We start from the raw sequence: 25,055 nt of genomic DNA on the forward strand, positions 1-25,055 counted from the left end.
CATAGCTGTATTTCTACACTCTCAACGGTGTTGATTTAATTCTTTTTGTACACTTTCTTTTCAGGTGAATACTGCTGGCCGAGTTTGTGTTTGCCAATTACGCGATTACAGATCCCCGCCTCCAGCCAAATCATTGGTTGAAAGCAAATATGAAGTGGAAGAAATTCACAGTTTACCAAGATTTGAGGCGGTCTGTCATCAGACTTTAGATCAGTTCTAATGTTTAATTAAATTTCAGATGTTATACCAAAATCGGATCTATGAGACTAGATTAGAGGTGACCTAGAAGCTAATAATGTCCAATGATGTTATATTTTGTGAATTCTACTTATATCTGAAATATACATGCAATTTTAAAACATGATACAAGGCGAGTTTCAGATCGTCTGCATTTGCGTGCATGCATGCAAGAGACTTGAGAACATCCGCCGGAACTAGTCAGAAATACGTCAAGTTCCCCCCACGTCAGGTCGGACACAGGTGCACTTCTCGTTGTTTGAACAAGCATAGTTTGGGAGAGGGCACGCCTCTTTGAAAGGAGGTATGTCATTTCTCACGTGGGAAATTCCACGTGATAATTCCAACCAACTGGGGCGACGTTTTGGTATGTTGAGGGGAATGTGTTATGTCCGCATTTATTTGAGACCATATGCACAGAAATGCAGACGGACGGAGCACCAGCGACTTTTTAAAGTCATGTGACATGACAAGTTATCGACAGCATTTCTGACATTTTGATCCCAGAATGCATTATGTTATGCGAGGCAACGCAACGCATGCTTGATCTGAAACTCGCCTATTGCGGGTCAGCCTGGGGACACAGTGATGATGTAAGTTTGGGGGTGTCACCTTTACAGTTGAGCAGGAAGTACTTCATGTTGTGGCTGAAGGTTCCGTCCACGTAGCCACACTGGTGGTTGCAGGACAGGCAGCAGCGGTTGAATGGAGGGATGGTTATAGCCCTGTAAAGCCAATAGGACTACAGTTACCAGCAGCCATTAGAACTACAGTTACCAGCAGCCATTAGGACTACAGTTACCAGCAGCCATTAGGACTACAGTCACCAGCAGCCATTAGAACTACAGTTACCAGCAGCCATTAGGACTACAGTTACCAGCAGCCATTAGGACTACAGTTACCAGCAGCCATTAGGACTACAGTTACCAGCAGCCATTAGGACTACAGTCACCAGCAGCCATTAGAACTACAGTTACCAGCAGCCATTAGGACTACAGTTACAAGCAGCCATTAGAACTATAGTAAAGCAGCCCATATAACTACACTATAGCAGCCAATATAACTAAAGTATAGCAGCCATAAGAACTACAGTATACCAGCATCCATTAGGACTACAGTAACCAGCAGCCATTAGGACTACAGTTACCAGCAGCCATTAGGAATACAGTTACCAGCAGCCATTAGAACTACAGTTACCAGCAGCCATTAGAACTATAGTAAAGCAGCCCATATAACTACACTATAGCAGCCAATATAACTAAAGTATAGCAGCCATTAGCACTACAGTATACCAGCAGCCATTAGAACTACAGTTATCAGAAGCCATTAGGACTACAGTTACCAGCAGCCATTAGAACTACAGTAACCAGCAGCCATTAGAACTACAGTTACCAGCAGCCATTAGAACTACAGTTACCAGCAGCCATTAGAACTACAGTTACCAGCAGCCATTAGGACTACAGTAACCAGCAGCCATTAGGACTACAGTAACCAGCAGCCATTAGGACTACAGTAACAAGCAGCCATTAAAACTACAGTAACTCAGAGCTTCATAAACTAGCGGCCATCAGAACTAAAGTGACTAGAAGCAATTTCGCCAAAAATTTTGATTTGTCGCTAACAAATAACACAGCTGTGCTCAAAGAAAGGAAATACCAACTTGAGACTAATTGCTTAAGCAAGACTTATGGAATACACAGCACACAGCACTATAACGTTTGAGATTAAATATGGAGGATTTCTCACCGGTCCCATCTAATCTTCCCTTTAAACCCGAGTGAAGTGCAGCTGGTGAGGTAGACCTACCTGTACAGGTGTCTTCGTTTGGGGTCGTCCTCTGTGCTCAGAAAGTATCTAGAAAACAACAACAAGAACACAACCCATTGGTGCGCTCCATCCTGCCGCCGTTGTGCCTGCGGTGTTAGGTTAAGCTGTGGGAGATGAACGCCTACATGAGGTTCTCGTGGTGGTTGTAGGCCAGGATGGTGTCGACGTCCCAGCCCCCCGAGGTCAGGGACTGGAGGATGTCGATGCTGGAGTTCGGCTGGAGAAGGGTCACAAAACATCAACGTTACAAGTGTGGTTAAGTGTGTGTTTGTGTGTGTGTGTATGTGTGTGTGTATGTGTGTGCGTTTATGTGTGCTTGTTTCTCTTATAATTTTTTTTAATTTTTTTTAGTGCTGTCAAGCGATTAAAATATTAATATAATCGCATTAATGTCATAGTTAACTCACGATTAATCGCGAGTATTCGCGACTAATCGCAAATCTTTTTTCTATGCTAAATATCCCTTGATCTCTTTGTCACATTAATTGTTCTCATTTTAATGCTCTTATCAACATGGAGAAGTGCATCGGCTTGCCTTGTGCAAATGTTTTTTTATTGATAAAAAAATTGGCATATACTGAACAAAACAGGACGATACAAAAAAAATGCCTATAGTTCAATTAAACGCTGAACATACAAACATACTGCCTTGAACATAGCAGTCAGGCTACTCCTTCTTCGTTTTGAGGCAAAAAAATGAACGCCGTTAATATTGGTTTGCGTTAACGCCGTTAATAACGCGATTAACTGACAGCACAATTATTTTTATATTGCGCTGATGAAGAAGCCTGAGCCTTAAGAATTACATTGCCAGCGACTGCTTCTGTAATTGTTGTGCATATGACAATAGACCATCTTGAATCTTGAACCTTGAATCTTATGTGTTTGTATGGTGTGTGTGTGTGTGTGTGTGTGTGTGTGTGTGTGTGTGTGTGTGTGTGTGTGTGTGTGTGTGTGTGTGTGTGTGTGTGTGTGTGTGTGTGTGTGTGTGTGTGTGTGTGCGAGAGTCTGTGTGTTTGAATGTGCAGGCACGTGTGTGTGTGTGTGTGTGTGTGTGTGTGTGTGTGTGTGTGTGTGTGTGTGTGTGTGTGTGTGTGTGTGTGTGTGAGAGAGAGTGTGTGTGTTTGAATGTGCGGGCACATGTGTGTGTGTGTGTCTGAATGTGCGGGCACATGTGTGTGTCTGTTTGAATGTGCGGGCATGTCTGTGACTGTGTGCGTGTGTTTGTGTGTAAGAGTGCGTGTGTTTCAATGTGCGGGCAAGTGTGTTGCCATCCTCCCATTCTCGTTCACTAACGAGCAACGCCAGCTGGGCCACATCGCTGCTACAATATGATGAGCATGCAGGGTGTGTGGGTGGGGGGGGGGGGGGGGAGGGGGGGGGGACCTCATGAGGGTACCTTAGAGCTGGACATGGATATGTGGAAGAACTTCCCGCGACCACCCTGGGGGATGGCCCGGGTCAGGAAGAACTTGAACCCGTCGTGGGAGAACAGCGGAGCCTCGTTCTGCCAACAACGGAAACCAACGAGGGGATAAAAAGAGACGGAGTGGGTTATGTGTGTACACGCTGTGTGTGCGCTGGTGTTGGTGCTTGTGTGAGCCTTGTTTAACTCGAGTGTGGAAGTCCAAAGAGGCGGGTGGGAGAGTTGTAGAGGAGCGCGTGAGTCACCTACCTGCCGGTGCAGCCAGCTCTCGCTCTCATCTTCGTGTTTCTGCGGAAAAACATAAAAAACATAAAAAGGCGTTTGAAGTGGAGTCGGAATCAAAGCCACGCCGGAGGTCCAGCACTTCTGGGTGTAAATCAGGAACGCTCGCACACGCAGGGATTGGACTAGGTGGAATACACATGCCATGAGTGGAAAGTTACGTCTAAAATATAATTATTCATTGGATGTCAAATTACTTTTGAAATACATTGATGTCTTTCAATGTATTTGATGTGCTTTATCTGACACTAAATGTTACTACACTTCCGTTATGAATCCTAGTGAATATCGTTTTTCCTAGAAATATTCCCCAAATATAATCGTATAAACGCCGCAGAGTAAGTCAGTAGAGAGCGTATGCAAGGTTAACAGCGCTTGTGTCGCTGTGCCCACCTTGATGCAGACCCCCGTGGTGGCCTCACACAGCGTCAGGATGGAGTTGTTCTGCGCGCGGTTCAGCCAGTTCACCGCCAGCTTGGTGCTGGAGGTCCACTTCACCATGGTGATGTAGTACTCCCTGCTGGAGGAAGCCACAGGCAGGACGACATGAGCACCGAGGTCGGACCCCCCCCCCCCCCCCCCCCGCGCAGACTCAGTGTCCTGGCCGACCAGAGGAGAGAGGAGGGGGGGCTGCCGACGGTGGTCATCGCTCACCTGATCCTGGGGTCTTCAGGTTTGACCATCTCCACCGTGTGAAGGGGTCCGTTCAGACTCACCACCAGCAGCTTGATGGTGGGGTTCCCCTCGCCCGCCTGAATCCAGTCCGCAGGAAGGAAACGGTTCAAATGACAATAGTACAGTCCACGGAAAGGCTGGGTAAACCCTAGTCCTAGAAGGAATTTAAAATGTTACAGACTACTGAAAGGCTGAGTAAACCCCAGCTCTAGAAGTAAATGATAATATTACAGTCTACTAAAAGGCAAGAGTAAAGGTAGTTCAAGCAGGAGAAATGTTAACTACAGAACCGTTTTCAACAGCTTTCAACAATGAATCAACAGTGATTTGGGGGAGTACTGACCCTTCTAAACCTCACACCCTCTACTTTTGTTTTTGTTCAGTTTTCCGGTGCTCAGGCAATTGTCGCCACTACTCCTCAATTGGTGGCAGCTCCGATATTAACTGTAATGCTTTGTTTGTTCTCCGCCTCGCTGGGTAGAACAATAATAAAATCACATCAACAGCGGCTACACCCACCGATGAGTTGTCCTTTATCAAATGCCAAACTCATTTGTAGCTCTGTTGCCATGGCGCTTGGTTATCGATTATTGAACCATCGACTTGAGGGTAAAAAAAAGGTCAGGCTGATCACGGGGGTCTCTGATGCAAGCATCAATAGTTAAACAAGTCTCTGCTCACATCACTGACAGAAAACATAACAGGGGGCTGATACTGGACCCATATAGCTTAGAACCCCCCCCCCCCCCCCCGTCCCCGTCTAAAGTGTAGCGACCTGTAGATGGCAGCACACCGACTCGACCGACCAGCGGTCGGATGTGTGTGGCCCTTTAAGGCGTGCTCAGGGTGCTGAGGTGTGTGGGCGGGGGGACTTGCCTTGGGGTAGTGGTACTCCATGCCGTTGGGGTAAGGGCCCCCTGTGAAGATGGGGACCTCCATCTTGGGCACCAGGGTGTCGTTGATGGTGGTGTAAGCCAGCCGGAGTCCATCGGGAGACCACCAGTGGGCGATGTGGGTCTTGAAGATCTCCTCTGTGACGGGACACAACATAGGTGGACTACCCCCCTGAAGAACCAGGTTCATGGAGGATGTGGCTCATAGCGTGGTGGCTGGTGGGTGGATTCCCGGTCGAAAGGTAATGGGTGCCCACTGTCCGCAGACGACCAATTGTAATTGATGAGCAAGTATGTATCCGAACTAACTGCAATGTAAGGTGTATTGGACAATATCAATGTCTGCCAAATAATTGCAGAGAATAATTGGTCATTTTGTACCTCTAAATCTCAGTTAGTATCTTATACATTGTATGAACACCCAAAAGGTGGCCCAAAACAATGTATCCCAATTGCAAACGACATTGTGCATCCACTTGTGCAGCCCGTGTGCAGCCCGTCTTTATACAGCTGTGATCAAGACAGAGCTGGTCTCCGCCCCGGACAGCATCTGTACAGAAACAACTCCTAAAACAGCCCTCCGTACCTGATATACAGTCCCCATTAGGGTCCCCGTCACTGAGCAAACACAGGTCCATTATTCATGGTTAACTCGGACACTGTGTGAGTTATGCTCAGCGCTGTGCCAGGCAGGTAAACCACACCGGGGAGCCTCCTGTCTGCCTTAACCAGGCCCCTGTAATTCATGTTGTGCACGCAGCACAGCACACAACAGCAGCAGCAGGCCTACGCAAAGTTTAAAGGCGGATAAACGTCTGCACAAGGTTAAAAAATGCATAAAAAGAGGCAACGAGACAAAGAGGAACACAACATAACGAAAGCAACTTTGGCATCACTGTGTTAAAGTGTGGCGCGTCACAACTTATTATATTTATTTTTATGTGTTAATAAAAGAACCCTTTGTTCCTGGGGCGTTTTTCTTTACCCATCATGCCTTGTGTCACACAACGCCACTCAGTCCTAATGAATGTAAGCCACACTCCCCGTCCAGAGCCATACCAGGTGCGGTCGAGTTAATATTGCATGGGGCTGCCACAACACACGACCGCTCTATAAAACACCAAAGAGACGATCTGTCCTTAAACTAATTATTGTTGTATACTGTTGTTCTGTGGCTTCTGCAACGCAGCAGAAAGCCACCAGCCACCAGTGTTTTTAATCACCCCTGGGGGGGCTGAGTGGTGGTGGCTGGGGTGGTGGTGGGGTTGGTGGTGGGGGTGGTGGGGGCGGTGCTCACGCAGCATATCTGGAGCTGTCGTACCCAACCCTTGACGGCTCACATTGTCCTAATGAGCTGTCACACCCAGGGATCGCTTTGAGGGCCAACGTGGTTTACTATGTTAATAACGACACTAGTTAAACCGTCTGGAACAGGGGAAGCATGGTGTGTGTGTGTGTTTTGGCATGTGTGTGTGTGTGTGTCTGTGTTTGTTTGTGTGTGTGTGTGTGGGGGGGGGGGGGGGGGGGGTGTGTGTGTGTGTATGTGCTTGTGAGTGTGTGTCGGTCTGTGTCTGTGCAATGAAAAAGAACATTGAAATGTTGTTTTCATTGTTGTCTAATTCTGAGGTTTGATGTGTTCGTGTATCTGCTTGAGCAGCTTGTCTTGCGGTTATGGTGCGACACTAGGCCAACAGGGGGCAGAGGAGAGCCACGTAAGAGCCTGTGGCACACGGGATCACTGAGCGCAGGTAAACTGAGACGCTCTGACCGCGACCATGCCCTGCCTGATCTGCCACAGCAAACCACCACATTTCTGAATGGATTCACTTTAAAACGTGGCGATCCAATCTGGGTTTGAACTACCAGAGAGGAAGGGGGGCTGAGGGTTTAAAGGTGAATTGACGAGCAATCATCAGTGAGGGAGGATACTTGAGGGAAACTGAAAGATGATGATGAAGTATAATTCAATTTGGATTCAGCAATCATAGGATCATCATCAAGGACCTTGTAAAGGAGCAACAGCCTACAATTAATTGTGCAATTTATTTATATATTTTTGCACTGACAGCGAAAGGGCCACACCAAATTGGTTTTGAATTATTTTCTGAAGGTCAAATTAAATTAGGGGGGAAAAGGGTTAGGTTATAGCTGGAGGAGATTTACTGCAGCGAACAGGTATGGGGGGATGACAACTCCTCTACACACACAAGGGCACACACACACACACACACACACACACACACATACACCACAAACATTTGCCCACACATTCTAGCGCACACACATGTGCCCGCATATTCAAGCACAACCACTCTCACACACTCACACACACACACACACACACACACACACACACACACACACACACACACACACACACACACACACACACACACACACACACACACACACACACACACACACAGCACTCTTGAGCTTTTGTTCTCTGCAGCTTGGTTAGAGCAGGTAAACAGGCGTGGGTTCAGCTCATCATGAGGAGACAGACTCTATAATAGACGGCCTGTACGATACATATGCACACATGATTGTTGCCTTGACAGCAGCTGCCTGCTGATACACAGGCCTCATTAAATAACCTGCAAATACCTCGCGATGCCTGTCTTCCAAAATACACAGGCACACACACACACACACAGACACACACACACACGCACAGAATATTTTAAACTTCACCATAAGATAAAGATATGACAGCTCAATCACTCACCCATTCATAGATGGTCACAATGGTAACACTGCACCCTATGGCTGGTGTTCTGTGTTGGGGTTGAACCCTATAGTTGTGAGTCTGTGCGAAATCCAGGGAAAAGGTCTACCTACCCTCTGACCAGTATAACAGGACACCTACCCTCTGACCAGGGGAAAGGGCAAGCAAGCAACGCTGTCTCTAAAGAGTCTGTCGTACCCGTGTTTAAACTACAGAACACATTCAGACTCAAATGTGCAAATAAAATTTTTTATCTACGGTATATACAATTCTCCTCGCCTAGCTGCTTCGCTGAGCTGGAGGTTCTCTTGGGCCTTCCTGTTCATCAGCCATCATTAAGACGTTATTTCTGTCTCCATCATCATTTCTTAGGTTCATATTTGGTCAAATGAGATTCCATGCTAAAATTTGAATGTGGATTCCTTTGTTGACATTCCCGCTGCTACAGAATGGAGGCTGCATATCAGACAGGACAAAAGGCTGTGATGGAGTGCACTTATTAGGAGCTATTTAGGCTTTGCTATCGATTATATTGAGAGGCTGCCAAATGAACGTAAGCGCTTAATGACCGTCACGAAGAACAAAAGTGTCCTCCTTTAACATATACACGCAGCCATCCACACGCAGGCGTCAACATCATCTGACCGGTAGGCCTGTACCTGTGAACGTGGGCCAACGCTCTTTAGACCCCGACCACTCTGTGTCCAACATCCGGGCGGAATCTGGCTTAGGAGGTGGAGCGGGTTGGCTGGTAACCGGAAGGTTGCTAGTTTGATCCCTGGCTCCTCCTAACTGAGTGTCGAGGTGTCCCTGAGCAAGGCACCTAACCCTAAATGCGACTGACAAGCAGGCTGCAGTCTTGCATGGCTGACACTGCCGTCAGTGTGTGTTAGTGTGCATGAATGGGTGAGTGATAGGCAATATTGTAAAGCACTTTGAGTGGCCACTTATAAGAAAAGCGTGATGTAACTGCAGTCAATTTACCATAAAATGGTACCACTGTCCCAAGTCTCGTCATGGTGTCCGACGCAGTGCCCGTGTTTGCCTAACCTTTTCATTTCACCACTGCGTAATTGGTCCAAACGATCGGGATAATGAGAAACTCTGGTGGATTAGGGGGGGATTAAGGCTGAACTCCACTAGAGAGGATATTGCACTCGTTGGCAGCGGCATCGACAGACAGCGCCGAGTGAGAGCTAAAATGAAATGAGCGGAATGGCTCATCAGGAACGTTATCATAGACCCCTGTTGAGCTAAGCCGGAACGTCGAATGTACCTGGGCTGACGGATAGATCTCCCGGTGCAATCAATGCAGTATCTTTATTACATCTGTCTCCTAGCGAAGGCACCAGAAGTCTCGCCTATATAACCGTGGGCTTCAGACACGAGCTGCCGTCTAAGCACCGCATTTCCAGTATCCTTGAGTTGAACCCAAACTATCTTTTACAGTGCGATGAGTACAATGCAGGCAATTTACGCCACGCAGTGAGCACTAACCAATCAGCGATCTATGAATATTGCTTTTGTAGTTTCCAAATAGACACAACACGGAGGAAACAGCAGCTATAACTATATCAATACATCTAATTGCTCAAAACAACAGTGTCACTAAAACAACTCGACGCCGCCTTCACTGAAAGGATGTTACAATTTCTGCAACTGCGCCCCAAAGCCTAAAATTGGTACGTTGCTGCAATAAAGTGATTATCCATGAAAAGCCTCTCATGAATCTATGGACCTCCAAAGTGTCAACAGCTTCATTGGAAAACCCACAAACCTCGGAATCACAGCCGCACACGCTGTGTCAATATGTGGCGTCCCACATGCGGAAACACACTTGTAAAACAAAGCTGTGTTGAGTGTCGATGTAATTCGGGGTCTGTGCCTTGCGCGGCCCAATCAGGAAATGTTTCATATCAAATTACGAGAGGGCTGGTTGGTGAACAGCTGCTGAGGCCGATTACAGCGGTGCAGACATGAATTAATGAACAGCATAAAGAACAAGCCCTGGGAACTCCAGCAAGGAGGGGCACCCAAACACAGCCAGCTGTTCCACTTCAGACGGAGCGCGATGCACACACCCACACACACACACACACACACACTCAGACAAATACACACTAACACTAACACACACTCACATTCGCACACACAGACACCCACGCACCTACGCAGACGCATACACACTGATGCTCGCACACACACATACACAGACACAGATACACACACCAACACACGCAGACACATACACACTAACGCGCACACACACACACACACACACACACACACACACACACACACACACACACACACACACAAATAACAGGCGCACACACACAGATTACATGTCAAGTGTTTGCTAGGAAAGAGCAATTCAAATCCAATCAAATCTATGACTGAATGGTAGAAATATTAAAATCTTCTAACAAGAAAAAGGTTTTACCGCCGACCACTCCACAGTTTAGCCACATTTAGCTTGTAGCTTCGTCACCGCCCACGCCAGGTGGCGAGGTCAGTGTGGCGGTCTCACAGCGTCTCTCATGCGCTAAATAGCACATAGCATATGTGTTCGTCTAAGTGGTTTCGTATCTATATATGTGTGTGTGTGTGTGTGTGTGTGTGTGTGTGTGTGTGTGTGTGTGTGTGTGTCTGTGTGTGTGTGTGTGTATGCGTGTGTGTGTGTGTGTGTGTGTGTGTGTGTGTGTGTGTGTGTGTATGCGTGTGTGAGCGTGTATGGTTTTGTGCCTGTATGTGTGTGTGTGTGTGTGTGTGTGTGTGTGTGGGGGTGTTTGTGGTTGTGTATCTATATCTGCTTTTGTGTGTGTCTGTGTATGTGAGCTGTGTGTGTGTGTGTGTGTGTGTGTGTGTGTGTGTGTGTGTGTGTGTGTGTGTGTGTGTGTGTGTGTGTGTTTGTCTCTATATGTGTGTGTGTGTTTGTGTGTGTGTGTGTGTGTGTGTGTGTGTGTGCAGAGTTGTGTCTACATGCTTGTGTGTGTGTGTGTGTGTGTGTATGTTTGTCTCTATATGTGTGTGTGTGTGTGTGTGTGTGTGTGCGTGCGTGCGTGCGTGCGTGTGTGTGTGTGAGAGCCGGGCCTACCCTCGTAGAGCCAGTCGGCCAGGCCGTTGAAGACGCCCTCCTCTCCGGTGGAGACCAGCCGGATGGTAGGACCGCCCACCGTCGCTCGGTAGTAGATGTTGTTCTCGAAGATGAAGATCTGCACAGGAACAACGGGACACACCAGCCGTCAATGTCTTGCTCTTCCTCCTCCTCTTCCTCTCTCTACCATAGCGACGACCCTAGCGGTGACATTAGCGTTGACCATAGCGGTGACCATAGCGATGACCCTAGCGGTAACCATAGCAACGACCATAGCGACGACCCTAGCGGTGACATTAGCGTTGACCATAGCGGTGACCATAGCGATGACCCTAGCGGTAACCATAGCAACGACCATAGCGACGACCCTAGCGGTGACATTAGCGTTGACCATAGCGGTGACCATAGCGATGACCCTAGCGGTAACCATAGCAACGACCATAGCGACGACCCTAACGGTGACATTAGCGTTGACCATAGCGGTGACCATAGCGATGACCCTAGCGACGACCATCGTGATTAACCTAGCCGTGACCATAGCGATGACCCTAGCTGTGACCATAGCGATGACCCTAGCGATGACCCTTCCGGTGACCACAGCGGCGACCATAGCGACGACCCTTGCGGCGACCATTCCGATGACCCTAGCAACCATATCGGAGACCATAGCGATCACCCTAGCGATGGTGAGATGCAGGGTTGAAGAATCCTCGGAGTGTTGATGTGTCCTGCAGTGCTGCTCAAACACACCCGAACGCCAGCTCTTGCTCGCGGTTGGTCCACTGAGGGAGTCTACAGATGTATCCCCCTTGTGATCTAGTCCCTCAATCAAGCACTGGTTCACTGAACCAGGTCCAGGACTCCAGGAGTCAACCGCACAGAACAGGACTGAGCACAATAAACTGGTGATTGATGTCATTGTGGGGCTGCTGTTGTAAAACAGTAATGAAAACACTAGTGGCTAATAGCTGGTCGTGATTCAGCAGGCAGACACATAAACCCACTCAGACACACACAAACAGACACACAGACACACATTAAACACAGACACTAGACTACATAGATACACAAATTGCACCTACACCCACACACGTACAAAGACACACACTCACACACACATGCATCACACACGCACGCACACACACACACACACACACACACACACACACACACACACACACACACACACACACACACACACACACACACACACACACACACACACAATAGTCTAAACATAAACACACTCAGACCACAAGAACAACCTCATTCACCCCAGTAAACACAGGGCGGACCCACCAACCCACCAAGACCACCCATACCCCTCCACTCGAGCTTCCCTGCGCTGATTAAGCCTTCAGCCTTCAATCTGTCGACGACAGACAATGGATTTACCTTCGGACGGACAGGGGGGTGCCAGGTTCACCTCCTGATTAGGGCTGCTGATTGGCCGACCACGCAGACACTGCCTTCAGGATTCTACAGAAGGGATTCTGACAAGAGGGCTGGCGAGCGAGCCGCGGTTTCTAGTCCTCTGTCAATCCGGGCCTGCTGTCGGAGCTCTGCTCCTCTGGTGGGGCGGGCTTAGAGGAGGTGTTGGCAGGGGACGGCGGGCTGGTGAACGTGTCCCCCCCCGCGTCTCAAAGCCTCCCCCGGCAGGCCTGCGTGGGAGCCTGACATGTTTGGAGAGTTTTACGTCGTGCACACGTCGACGCCAATTTGGGATCGGGATTGGAGATTTGAGGGGGAAGCTGACACAAAGGGAGGCGAACAGATTCTGGGAAGGAGGGAGGGGATCAAAAACCCTACACAGTCTCATATCTCCAGTGCTGTGTTCCAGGGGGTGTTCTGCCGTTGACACTTCACGCCTCATTAAAAACATTAACACTTCGCCACGGGGTTGAAACGAGGTGAAAAAAACACATGCGCACTCACACACACACACACACACACACACACACACACACACACACACACACACACACACACACACACACACACACACACACACACAGGCCCACACACATACACACAGAAGGTTTTGTGTGTTTGATAGTAAAGACAGTAATGGCCTCATTTTGAATGAGCCCTGAAGATGAATGGCTGGAGAAAGGCGGGTGCTTCATATTCCCCAGCCCGCTCCCAGCCGGTTCTTTGGAGTCTTTGAATGATCAGATGAAAGAATTAAAAACAGGCAGAAGCCAACCCAGAACACTTTTCAAAGTGGGCGGGGACATGAAAGTGTGAGCATCAAGGCGGCGTTTCTAGCATGCTAATAGCCTTGCGTGCGTGGGCCCGTACCAGAGGTCCCAGCCTATCGCTTTCTCTTTCAAAGTTTTTATTTGAAAAAAAATACGTAAACTGCTATTTCAAATTATATCAATTAGTGAATTCATCTACCGACAGGTTTGTGTGTGTGTGTGTGTGTGTGTGTGTGTGTGTGTGTGTGTGTGTGTGTGTGTGTGTGTGTGTGCACGTTCGTTCATGTGTGTATGCGTCTGTGAGTGCAAACGCTCGACTACGTCTGGTTATGTGCGCGTGTTAACCCAGCCTAGCCTCGCTGATTGCTCTGTCATGGTAGAGTAATCGCTGACGTTTTAATAAGCCAAACACCACACGATCTCTCTCTCTTTTTCTCTATCTCTATCTTTCTCTTTTTCTCTCTCCATCTCTCTCTCTCTAGCTCTCTCTCTCTCTCTCTCTCTAGCTCTCTCTCTCTCTCTAGCTCTCTCTAGCTCTCTCTCTCTCTCTCTCTCTCTCTCTCTCTCTCTCTCTCTCTCTCTCTCTCTCTCTCTCTCTCTCTCTCTCTCTCTCTCTCTCTCTCTCTCTCTCTTCCAGCATGACTATGTTGCTGCCCATATAACCACCAATTTGTATCATGCCATGCTACTTCATTCTCTCTCTCTCTCTCTCTCTCTCTCTCTCTCTCTCTCTCTCTCTCTCTCTCTCTCTCTCTCTCTCTCTCTCTCTCTCTCTCTCTCTCTCTCTCTCTCTCTCTCTCTCTCCCCCTCTCTCTCTCTCCCCCTCCCTCCCTCTGCAACTGATACCAGAGTGCACACAGTCCTATCCGAGCATGACACTCCGACACGGTCATCTCACCCATATGTCCCGAGGAAATAGTTTCCGTTATAAATTGCTTCTAGCTTTGTGACAAATGCATTGGGAAGTGTGGGGGTGGAGGGTGGGGGTGATGAGACAGAGATGGAAGAGAGCAGCCCCTGACCTTTCAGTCACATAACCCCTGAGTATTATCCAATGAATTCCAAGTAAGACCTTAGGTGCGTTATTAGCATTGAAAGCCGGATGGATGATCCATGAAGGCAAGGAGAGAGGTCGTGTTTGGGGGAACACAGAACGATTCTTTACTCATGATGCTGTTTCCGTTGCTTTTCTCTTTCTAAGCTAAATGACTCACATGCTACGTTTATCGCAAGATAAATTGAGAAAAGAAGCGAATAGCTTCTTAGGGAAAGGGGACCAAACCTAATGGATCGGATGACTGATGCTGTTGAGACATGCTGCGCACACATTATGGCCTGATGAAGACTGTTGAGCGTTCACGCTAACAATCTCACGCAAAGGTTAGAAAAACGCTATTGTGTTAAGCAGAGTCCAATCAGCCAACGATACACCATTAAAGTGAAGTAAAATTATTTTAACCTTATATTTAATTAACACATACACGCACACACACACACACGTGCACACACACACACACGCAGACATACACACACACACACACACACACACACATAGGTGAACGCACCGACCCACACACACACAGACACACATGCAAAGACTAACACATACACACACTTGCACGTACTGATGTACACACGCTCACACAAACACACTTACACACATACACGCAAACACACACGTGCACACATTGACGCACGCACCCGCACACACACACAAACACTAGCAACGGCAGGACAGAGCCGTTGATGGGACATGCCACAGAGATGCCATCTGGCGCTGGCAGCCGCACAGGCCGGTATCCAGCCAAACCACACTAGGTGAACCGCGACAAAAGCAGTGGGCCCGTCCAGCGAGACCCTGGCACAACAACCTGTCCAACACAGCACACCTCACTGTCCCTCACGGACAAAAGAAAAGGAACACAATATCACATCATCGTCTATGGATAATAACAACACAATCAAACCAAAGGAAATCCTCAACAGAAAGATAGATTAGCTGCAGATCCACTGGTTGTCACCGTTGTCAGTGAAACTCATTGATATTCATCAGATGAGGACTTGAAAGAGGCCAGCTCCATGGGCTGGGAACCCTTGATATTGTTTAATCCAAACAAGTAGTGATCCGACTGCGTTTTGAAAGGGGTCCTCACCAGCTGCTGGCCCTTGGGGCCCCATCCGGCGTACTGCAGGGGAGCCAGGCCTACCTCAGGTGGGCTCAGGCTCCATGTCTGCCTGGGGGGGGGGGGGCAGATAACACAGGGGTGGTGGTGGTGGTGGGGGTGGTCAGTCTGGGTGTACTTGTTACACACAGTATAGTAGCCTTGTCATCCTAACACAAACTTTCAGTCATCTGATCTGTGTGTGTGTGTGTGTGTGTGTGTGTGTGTGTGTGTGTGTGTGTGTGTGTGTGTGTGTGTGTGTGTGTGTGTGTGTGTGTGTGTGTGTGTGTGTGTGTGTGTGTGTGTGTATTTGTACAATAGAGAGGGACAGTGAGACAGTTAGTGATGATAAACTTTTTGCATTGTGTTGTACTCAAATATCTATATTTTTATATAAATATGAATACTGTGTATTGCCCTGTACTGCATCATCTCTATGTGGTTACACAGTGAACCGTTAAGCTTGGCTAACTTTTTGACTGTGGGCCTCATCAATCACCCACAGCCTATTTTAGCCCAAGCTAACTTTGCTCAGCTCAGTAGAAATTTGGAGCAAAGGGGAAGTGGGGGAGGGGAGGCCGGGGGAGGGGGGGATGGAGATATATGAACAACTGAAATGACAGAACCCAAAAGCAGTATCTAGAAATAGAACTAGAGCTAAAACTAGAGCTAGAACTAGAGTTAGAACTAGAGTTAAAACTAGAACTAGAGCTTAAACTAGAACTAGAGTTAGAGCTAGAGCAAGAACTCTCTCTCTCTCTCTCTCTCTCTCTCTCTCTCTCTCTCTCTCTCTCTCTCTCTCTCTCTCTCTCTCTCTCTCTCTCTCTCTCTCTCTCTCTCTCTCTCTCTCTCTCTCTCTCTCTCTCTCTCTCTCTCTCCACCAGATCGCCCGAGAACAGGTGAGGCTCACGGGTTCACGAGGCTGCAGACGATGTAGCTGGCTGCATAGGAGTGCCGGTAGGCCTGCAGAGACACAAACAGAGACCCGAACAGTGACACACTCATTGAACCCTGAACCTTGTGGGTGAAGCAGGTAAACGCTCTGGTTAGTGATGTTTTACCGGAGTCACACCGTAGGCCAGCAGCACGTGTTGCATGTCAGGGGAGAGCTGGTACTTGGTGGCTTTGTATGTTTCCTAGGCAGGAACAGAAAGCATTATCAAAGATTGCTTCCCCGATTGAACTCCGGTGCGTTTGGGTGTGTTGTTTACAGGGTCGAACACAGGACACGGCCTCACACTACTCACAAACATCTTGCTGTTCACCAGAATGTGCTTCTCCAGTGTGTCCGCGTTGAATCTGAGCACGTTGCCGTCCCTTGAGCGAAACAGCAGTTCATTGTCTGGGGAAAAGGCAAAGAAGAGGCGAACACACAAAGGGGAAGAGCTCACCGTTAAAAAGGCAACGCAGGCTCCTCATCCGCTGAGTGACTGAAGATCCACTCCCATTGTGCTCCCCGTCCCTGAGACGTGCTTGTCATGCACAACATCGACCGGACAGAGTGCTGCCGTTAAACCAGTCATTTACATTAGCATTTATATTTAGGGGATGCAGCAGATGCGATTATCCAAAGCGTCTTACAATGATTCACACATACACTCACGGACCAACGGTGGAGTCGACCACACATCCGGCGACAGCCAGCTCTCCGGGAGCAGTTAGGCTCAGGTGCCTTGCTCAGGGTCACCTCGACACGCAGCTAGGAGGAGCCGGGGGGTCAAACTAGCATCCTTACAACTGTTCATTCACACACTCATACACCAACGGTGGGTCGACCACGCACACATCCGGCGACAGCCAGCTTCGTCGTGAGCGGTTAGGGTCAGGTGCCTTGCTCAAGGACACCTCGACACTCCGGGGGATCGAACTAGCGTCCTTCCGGTTACTAGGCAACCGGCCTCCTCTAACGCCTGAGCTGAGGCCATCCGTCGGCCACCGCTGTGCATCCCGGCGACCATCCCTCACCGGGCCGACGCACACACACACACACACGGTCTGATGTCGCTGCCCTCTGGCCCAGTGCCAAAGTGCCACATCATGTCCCCCCACCGTTCCACAAACCGTTCCACACACCGCACACCTCCCCCCACCCCCCAAGGGAGCTTTCCTTCTGAGCAGTTACCACGGCGATATTATCTGATGTGTTAACACTTGCCACATCACAGACGATTTTAAACAGTCAGATGCGCTGCTTCGACGCCGCCCTTTGGAGTCCTCAGGGGACTATAACCAGCGTTATGTGTGAGGCGGAGAGCTAGGATTCACAGACCTAACTGCTAGGACAGACGGGGATGGCACTAAAGGGCCAGTCACCAGCTTTGCTTACTCCCACGCCGGCCAGATGAATTTTTCAGACGTTGACATTTTGTCTTCCTGCGTGCTGGCAGGAGGCAGTGCGATCCAATTCAATTTCACTGCCAATTTGGAGCAAGGCTGGACACTAACAGGTTGTGAATGCTGGTGTGAGCTCAGTCCAGGACGTCCCGACCCAGCCAACTTAATTAGGGTTAGTAATTCTATTACTGCGGCTCATCTGTGCAATGCCGAGCTCAAGCACTTTGAATGATATCCCCTGACAGCATTGTAGTGCGGTGATATTGCATTGAGGCAGCTAGCAGATATGCTTCTATATTAAAGAAATTGAACGGAAAGTAAATTATCTCCTGAATCGGTAACCAATCCAAATTCTGACCAAGATGCAATAGTGTGCGCTACTGTGAAGGAGTGAGTGAAGAAACCCATATGGTGGTCCTACCATCTGAAAGCTACCATCTGAGCATAACATTTCCACAAACCTCTTGTTTACATCACTCTCCACACCAACGCTCTGCTGACCGTTAGCGCTAGCTGCACTCAAAGCTCAATTCATGCCTCTGGCTGTTTTCCTTTCCTTTCAACACCGCATTTATCTTTCTCAAACTAATGAAGCAAACAACTTTCAAAAAGACAAAAAAGACAAAGGGTTTGTCGTTTTATCTCCCAGTTCCTTTTTGTTCTAGCAGAAGTAAGTGAGACTGGGCTTAGGCTAAACTTGCCGGAAATTATTAATTAGGACCAGCCCGGAACACTACGTCGTGAGACCCAGAGGTCAGGAGGTCTGGAGACTGCAGAGCACGGCGGTACTCAAAGAGCTGCAGGGAGCCGGTATGCAACGCTGCAAAAATATAAGCCCACAAAATATTGATGAGGAACACTGAAGTACACGGTTGTCCTATTGGATTTCATTTCAGGGAAGGTCTTTATACCTGCAAATCACTGTTGATTGTGTTAAAGTAACTCAATCGACAGACCCCAGAGTCGGATCTCCTGTCAGATTAGGATGCTGACCCTCAGTTTGAAGGACACATTTGCAGGAACTAGCCCCGGATGTATCAGGATGTTCCAAAGTTTCCAAAGTTAACAAAAGCTAATTGATATCACCTGGAGACTGTTTGCGGGAACACAGTTGTGATCATTACAGCAAAAAGACGCAGTTGCACACTCGGGCTAAGTAGGACGCTGGAGAATAGGGTGTTGTTCTTCCTACGGTGCCGTCATTACAGCGGGCGGTGTGAGCGCTGTACGCATCAGTGCACGGATGTGAGGAGCGGTGTTTTAAGCCACACAGACGTGTTGTGCTTGTTGTTGTTGTTGTGTTAGTGTAGGCGGTGTTGTGGTGGAGGAGGTGGTGGAGGTTGAGGAGGTGGTGGTGGTTTAGAAGTGGCGACAGCATGAATGTTATGCTAGTGAAGTTAATTAGCTTCTCCCATCTGCTTTGGGGACTGCACTCTGGCCTTGTTGCCGCCTGCTACTATTGCTTTCCATCAATCAAACAGACCATCTTTAAAGGAAGGGGGAAAAGTTCCACTCTGAAACGCAGAAAGAGATGGCGGTGGCATAACGTCTGCATTTAAACAAGCGGCTCTGAACTAAGTGGGGAAGAAAATGAAACACAGACGCCTTCTCAGAAATTGACAAAGCCTTTTTAACCGAAGCTCTGTAGCGCATATCAAATAATACAATTATACAAAACAAGCTGATGTGATTTGCAGGGCTCTTAAATTTAGAGTGAGATTTGGGGGGGGGGGGGGTTATTAACATGTGATTGCATACAAATGTGATTGCATACAAATGTGTCCACTGACATGGTGACTAATGTATGATAGTAAGCATTATTGGCCCTTAACACTAATATTCAGAAACAACACTGCCTCAAAAGGCTTAAGCAACACTAGTAGAGGCATATACTTTTCCCTGAACTTTTAAACGTTGCAAACGTGCAAAAACATAATTATATATTTATGTGGCATTCAGTCCAATGCTTGAAATATATCTGTGGCATTCAGTGGGCTAATGCTGTGGTAAAGTGTGTAAAGTATGACCAAGCGTTTCTTTCTGTATGACCAAGGCGGGGACAAGCTAATGCGTTTGAAGCATTGCTGCGGCCTTGACGGCGCAGTCTGATTGCCAGAAAGCCTTGGTTCACACACCGTTCAGACACACTGTTCTCACACCTAGCACTATTAGCAAAGTACTATTAGCTAAGTACCATCACCCTATGATTTAAGACTTGCCCCAACTCTGAGCACCTTTAAAACAAGACTGAAGACTTTTATGTTTGCTATAGCTTTCTGCTAAATCTTAAATACATTGCACTTTCTAAAAAGCTTTTTTAACTTTGCCTTTATTTTCTATTTTAATACTAAAATGCCTTTTTAACTTTCTATTTTACCCATTTCTTTGCATATGTTTTTCTTTTACTTATCTATTATTTTATTTAATTGTATGACAATGTTTAAATGTGAAGCACTTTGAGTCTGCCTTGTGTATGAAAAGTGCTATATAAATAAAGTTGCCTTGCCTTGCCTTGCCTATCTACACTGCACTGCTGAAGATGGGGTGACTGTAACCAGACGTCTCACCTTTCACACTTTTTCACCCTTCCCATTGCCTCGGCATCAACAGCTCCCTCTGATAGGAATGTCATCATAACAGCACCTTACTGTGATGTAACCTAACAGAACAGCTGTCGTCGGCAGTGCGATGCGCCATCAAAAACAATAGCTGTCACGGTAAGTAAAAACAGATGAAGACGTGTTGTAGTTGTTGTGGTGGAGGCGGTGGTGTTGTGGTGGAGGTGTAGTGTTTGCGACAGCAAGAATATAATGATAATATCTATCGGTATTTCTCCCAGCGCCAGACAGTAAAGCTGGTACATTCTGACCGAATATCGTTGGCCTCAAGTCATATTTTGGCCAAATTTGATATCGAACATAACTCTACTCTCAAGTCCTCTATTTGACTTGTGCATTGTTGAAGCTAAATACCAAATTAACCTTCAAATATGACATAAGCAGTTATGCTATGAGTGTTTAAGATATGCAAGGCTTGAAGAGCGCAACGTTGGGTACATCGTACTGGCACACTACCTCTCCGCAGCGTAGCGCACGTGCGAGGCGAGAGTCTGAGGTAAGCGTTTGATGTACGAGAGGTCGAGTGTGACTCGTGCCGTGGGGGCTTCTGGCAGTAGGATCAGATACCATCTAGTCGCAACCCAGAGTCTTTGATCAATATCTCAGACAAGCTGCTTTATGGAAGGAGTTCAAGCTGCTACTTGACCATCGGGTACTCTTTTACAACCGTTTGTCCTGTAACAAGACGGCTCCGGGCTAAACAATGAAAGCGCTTAACACAGGCCCTAACGTCAAACAAACAATAAATCGCAGCAGGATACGGTGAAAGTATAGGGGAGGGAATGAGCTTAGCCTGTCTATACGCGTATGTCTGATTTTGAATGTGGACAATCTACAACCAGCGTTTGATGTTGGGTTGTGTGTGTGCAAACCACCGTCATAGGTAGTTCACCCATTCTTAATATTCTAAATACGTATGAGTCTGTACATTTGAAGATGCATTTGGCTAGGAATCTTGTCTAAAACCTTGTAAACATGCTGGGAGAAAGAAGCACAGTTCAAGAGGTTTTTGTTCAATACAATTCTGGCAGAAAAATGTAATTACATTTACACGGTTGATAGAAAGTAACCCATCAGTAACACCTCTTCACACTGCTAGCTCTGAGAAACGATCTGTAATACTGGAAGTCCATTCTAAAGATCAGCCAACATTTTTTTTTACACAAGCTCATATGCACAAGGTCGGAGCTATTGCTTTCTTCCAACAATAACGTTAAACCCGTGAAACGATCAATAGCCTGATAGAGTCGGTATCAATAGCTCCAGGGGTAATTACTAGTACCTCTGCTGCCCATCCCTGCCCATCAATACACCAAGCAGTCTTACTTCAGCCTCTTGGCTGGCACAGTTTGACACCGTTTGTCTCTGCCAGCAGGGGGCAGTGAGCTGAACAATGAGCATTATCCCGCGTTTCCACCGGTCGGTGTGGTGCGGTTTGGTTCGGTTCGCAAAGGTGCGGCAAGGATCATGTTTCCACCACCAAAAGTGGGCGTTACCCGGACTGAGTCATACCGGAACCTCGGAACTGGGCTGGGCTATACCGCCCCCTCTCTACCGGACTGAGGCGAAGCGAAGCGAACCGCACCCTCCGGTGGAAATGCGCCATTATGCCGTGTCTCCACTGCAGGGTGCGGTACGGTTCGGTTCGCAAAGGTGCGGTACGGATTGCGTTTCCACTGCCAAAAGTGGGCGTGACCCGGACTGAGCCGTACTCGTTTTGCCCTCGTCTTCAGTACTCCTCCGTTGGGCTACTGAGACGCCTGAAGGGGTGCCGGAAAATTCGAGCTACACACCCCCTCCGTTGATTGGTCGACAGAATCGTCACTTCCGGGCGATATGGGGATAAAAACAAACAAACAGTACCCGCAAGGTATTATTCTGGACAATGGACATGTCACGCAAAACTTTAGCTTGGGCGAACAAGGAGGTGGAGACGTTCCGAAACTGTTGCTGGACTACTTCCATGGTAGTTCTTGGTTTAATTGGTCGCGTTCCTCTTTTCCATTGTTTTTATTGAGCAGGCTACACGGCCTACCATAAAGGGTACTGTCGGCGGTGGAAACGCGACCTCGGAACTGAGCTGGGTTATGCCGCCCCCTCCCTACCGGACTGAGGCGAACCCAACCGTACTGCACCCTGCATCGGAAACGCGGCATTAGAAAACCATGGAGGGTCTATGCAATCTGGATCCGGGTCCTTGGAAGTTGACTTGCCACATGATACAGGACAGGTCAGAGACTGAATAAGCAAATAAGGACTATAATTATCATGCAACCAATCTTTTCTAAAATGCATGCATCCCCTTAGGGTAAAATAATGTTGTTGAAGCGGTAGTGTCAAATATTTATGTTTCGATCTATTTGTCGACCCCCTTGGGCAACACTTTTTTCGATAAGTGGCCATTTTCTTTCAAGAAATCCAAACCGTCTAGTTCATCACATTCATAATACTGCAAAGGCATGGGCATTTATTAGTGGGCCCTAGGCTCAACCACCATTGTGTTACCACATTCAGTGATAGATAGTGACATAGCACTTATTGTGTGTTGTATGTGCTTGCACTTAAAAAAAAAGCACTTAGCATTGTGTAGTATCTTATCCCAGCTGTCTTTGTTGTGTACGGGAATGGGTTAACCAAACAACTGTTAGTGCTTGGCACTCGGTTCTATGAACATCCTTTCTGTACCGACAGTGATATATTGTTTCTCTTACATCTGACAAAAACACTTATTATAAGTCTCTTTGGTTAAAAACGTCTGCTAAATGTCCTCAATGTACAGTAAATGCAAATGTAATTGTAAAATGATATAACAGACATTTATTAAAATAGATATCTGGAGATACTTCCACTTTGTGGTGTACTTTACCCTCACCTAACCCAACCCTTGCTAGACAACTGGCCGTAGCCTTGTCCATTCACATGAGGATGCATCAAATGTATTTTCTATCAAAGTTGAGGCTACGTACCACTCAGCCATGTGCCCTCAGGTTGATGGATGTGCAGGGCCGAGCCGAACACGTCTTCCACGGTCACCTTCTTCTTCCCGGCCATGCTGTCATCCTCCCCTGTAACGGACATAACCACAGAGAAGCATGTTTACAATGAAAAGATACAAGGATGAGGTGTAAGGTGTGTGCTTTATGTGCTCAATGACGTACTAAAAAACTGTTATATTCAAATGTAGAAATCGGGACTAAACTTAAGCTTCCAAATTAAGAAATCTGACAAAAACATACAAATCCAAATGTAGATATCGAGACAAAACGTCCATGGCCAAGCGTAGCAATCGGAAAAAAACGTATGAGTCCAAATGCAGAAATCATGACTAAAACGTACAAGTCCTAATGTAGGAATCAGGAATAAAACATACAAGTCAAAATGCACAAATCGTGACTAAAAAGTACGAGCTATGAGCCGTTATGGCCCCCTGTTGCGTCTCTCAGCGCACTGGGGGGTTTCGCTGTGTGGGTGACATTTCTAGTTTCAAAGAAAAAGCAGGACAACCTGGGTTTGGGGGAGATTAGCAACATGTTGGGTATGCTTTTCTTCACATGCAGTCGTGCTCAGGTGGGTAATGACTTTGCGTTGTTCTGAGTCAACTGTAAGTTGTGTGAACTTCCCAAAGAGAGAGTTAGCAGGGGAGGAATTCCGATTACTTCCTCATATCGGCAGTGATGCCAGTAACGCGCTACTGGCCTCGGACCACTTACTATTTCCAAACCAGTTATCAGATTAAAGTCACTCATCAAAGTCACTGTGCGTTACTATTGACGATTGGCGTTGAGAGTGATGGAGTGGTGTGTGTGTCTGTCTGTCTGTCTGTCTGTCTGTCTGTCTGTCTGTCTGTCTGTCTGTCTGTCTGTCTGTCTGTCTGTCTGTCTGTCTGTCTGTCTGTCTGTCTGTCTGTCTGTCTGTCTGTCTGTCTGTCTGTCTGTCTGTCTGCCTGCCTGCCTGTCTGTCTGTCTGTCTGTTAGTGTGAGAGTGCATGTGCATTTGAAGCGTGAGTCTCCAAAGACTTCAATCTATCAGAGGCGAGTGTCGACCTTGACTCTCCAGAGTCAAGTCGCGCGGTGCTGTGTGCGTGTGTGTGTGTGTGGATTTGCGTGCGTGCGTGAGTGCGTGTGTGCGTGTGTGGAGCTGTTTCCGGCGATCGCCCCGTAAAGCGTGCAGTGATATTTTGTCTACGCACTAAAAGTTGATGGAGGCGGTTGAAAGCCTTGTGTCATTGTGTGCAACCGGGGCCGTAGCACCAAATTCTGGGCCCTGTATACAAGAGGTACTGATGGGCCCCCCGAATTCCCCCTACCAGCCCCCTGCGCAGAATTGGAAGACCAAATGTAACTAATAAAGTTACTTGTAATCTAACTTAAAATCAAGTAATCGGTAAAGTAACTAAGTCACTATTTTAAGGAGTAACTAGTAGTCAGTAATCAGATTACTTTTTCAGGTAACTGTGGCAACACTGCATATCGGTAATTTGAAAGCAGGTGCAAAGAAGGAAGGTAGTGCCTATATTGATCTGCAGCAAGGCGAAGAGAGCTTTCTCTCGCTCTCATTCCTAAAAATTCCCAATGA

General features: G+C 47.5%; 1 protein-coding gene across 5 annotated transcripts in view; it reads right to left on the reverse strand.

Moving 5' to 3' along the window:
• The window catches only part of LOC115548769 (dipeptidyl aminopeptidase-like protein 6), an 80,799-nt gene that overhangs the window by 6,649 nt on the left and 49,095 nt on the right, over window positions 1-25,055 (reverse strand). For all 5 annotated transcript variants that reach the window (XM_030363599.1, XM_030363598.1, XM_030363602.1 and 2 more), the window contains exons 3-16: window positions 23,447-23,545; window positions 16,776-16,870; window positions 16,590-16,664; window positions 16,439-16,491; window positions 15,520-15,601; window positions 11,166-11,283; window positions 5,324-5,478; window positions 4,427-4,524; window positions 4,166-4,292; window positions 3,740-3,778; window positions 3,464-3,571; window positions 2,190-2,281; window positions 2,044-2,091; window positions 850-962 (exon numbers count right to left, since the gene is read on the reverse strand). In XM_030363599.1, the coding sequence (XP_030219459.1) occupies window positions 850-962; window positions 2,044-2,091; window positions 2,190-2,281; window positions 3,464-3,571; window positions 3,740-3,778; window positions 4,166-4,292; window positions 4,427-4,524; window positions 5,324-5,478; window positions 11,166-11,283; window positions 15,520-15,601; window positions 16,439-16,491; window positions 16,590-16,664; window positions 16,776-16,870; window positions 23,447-23,545 (1,302 nt within the window). The remainder of the gene's footprint in view (window positions 1-849; window positions 963-2,043; window positions 2,092-2,189; window positions 2,282-3,463; window positions 3,572-3,739; window positions 3,779-4,165; window positions 4,293-4,426; window positions 4,525-5,323; window positions 5,479-11,165; window positions 11,284-15,519; window positions 15,602-16,438; window positions 16,492-16,589; window positions 16,665-16,775; window positions 16,871-23,446; window positions 23,546-25,055) is intronic.

The sequence above is a fragment of the Gadus morhua genome, chromosome 8 (genome assembly GCF_902167405.1).
Source record: "Gadus morhua chromosome 8, gadMor3.0, whole genome shotgun sequence".
NCBI lineage: Eukaryota > Metazoa > Chordata > Actinopteri > Gadiformes > Gadidae > Gadus > Gadus morhua.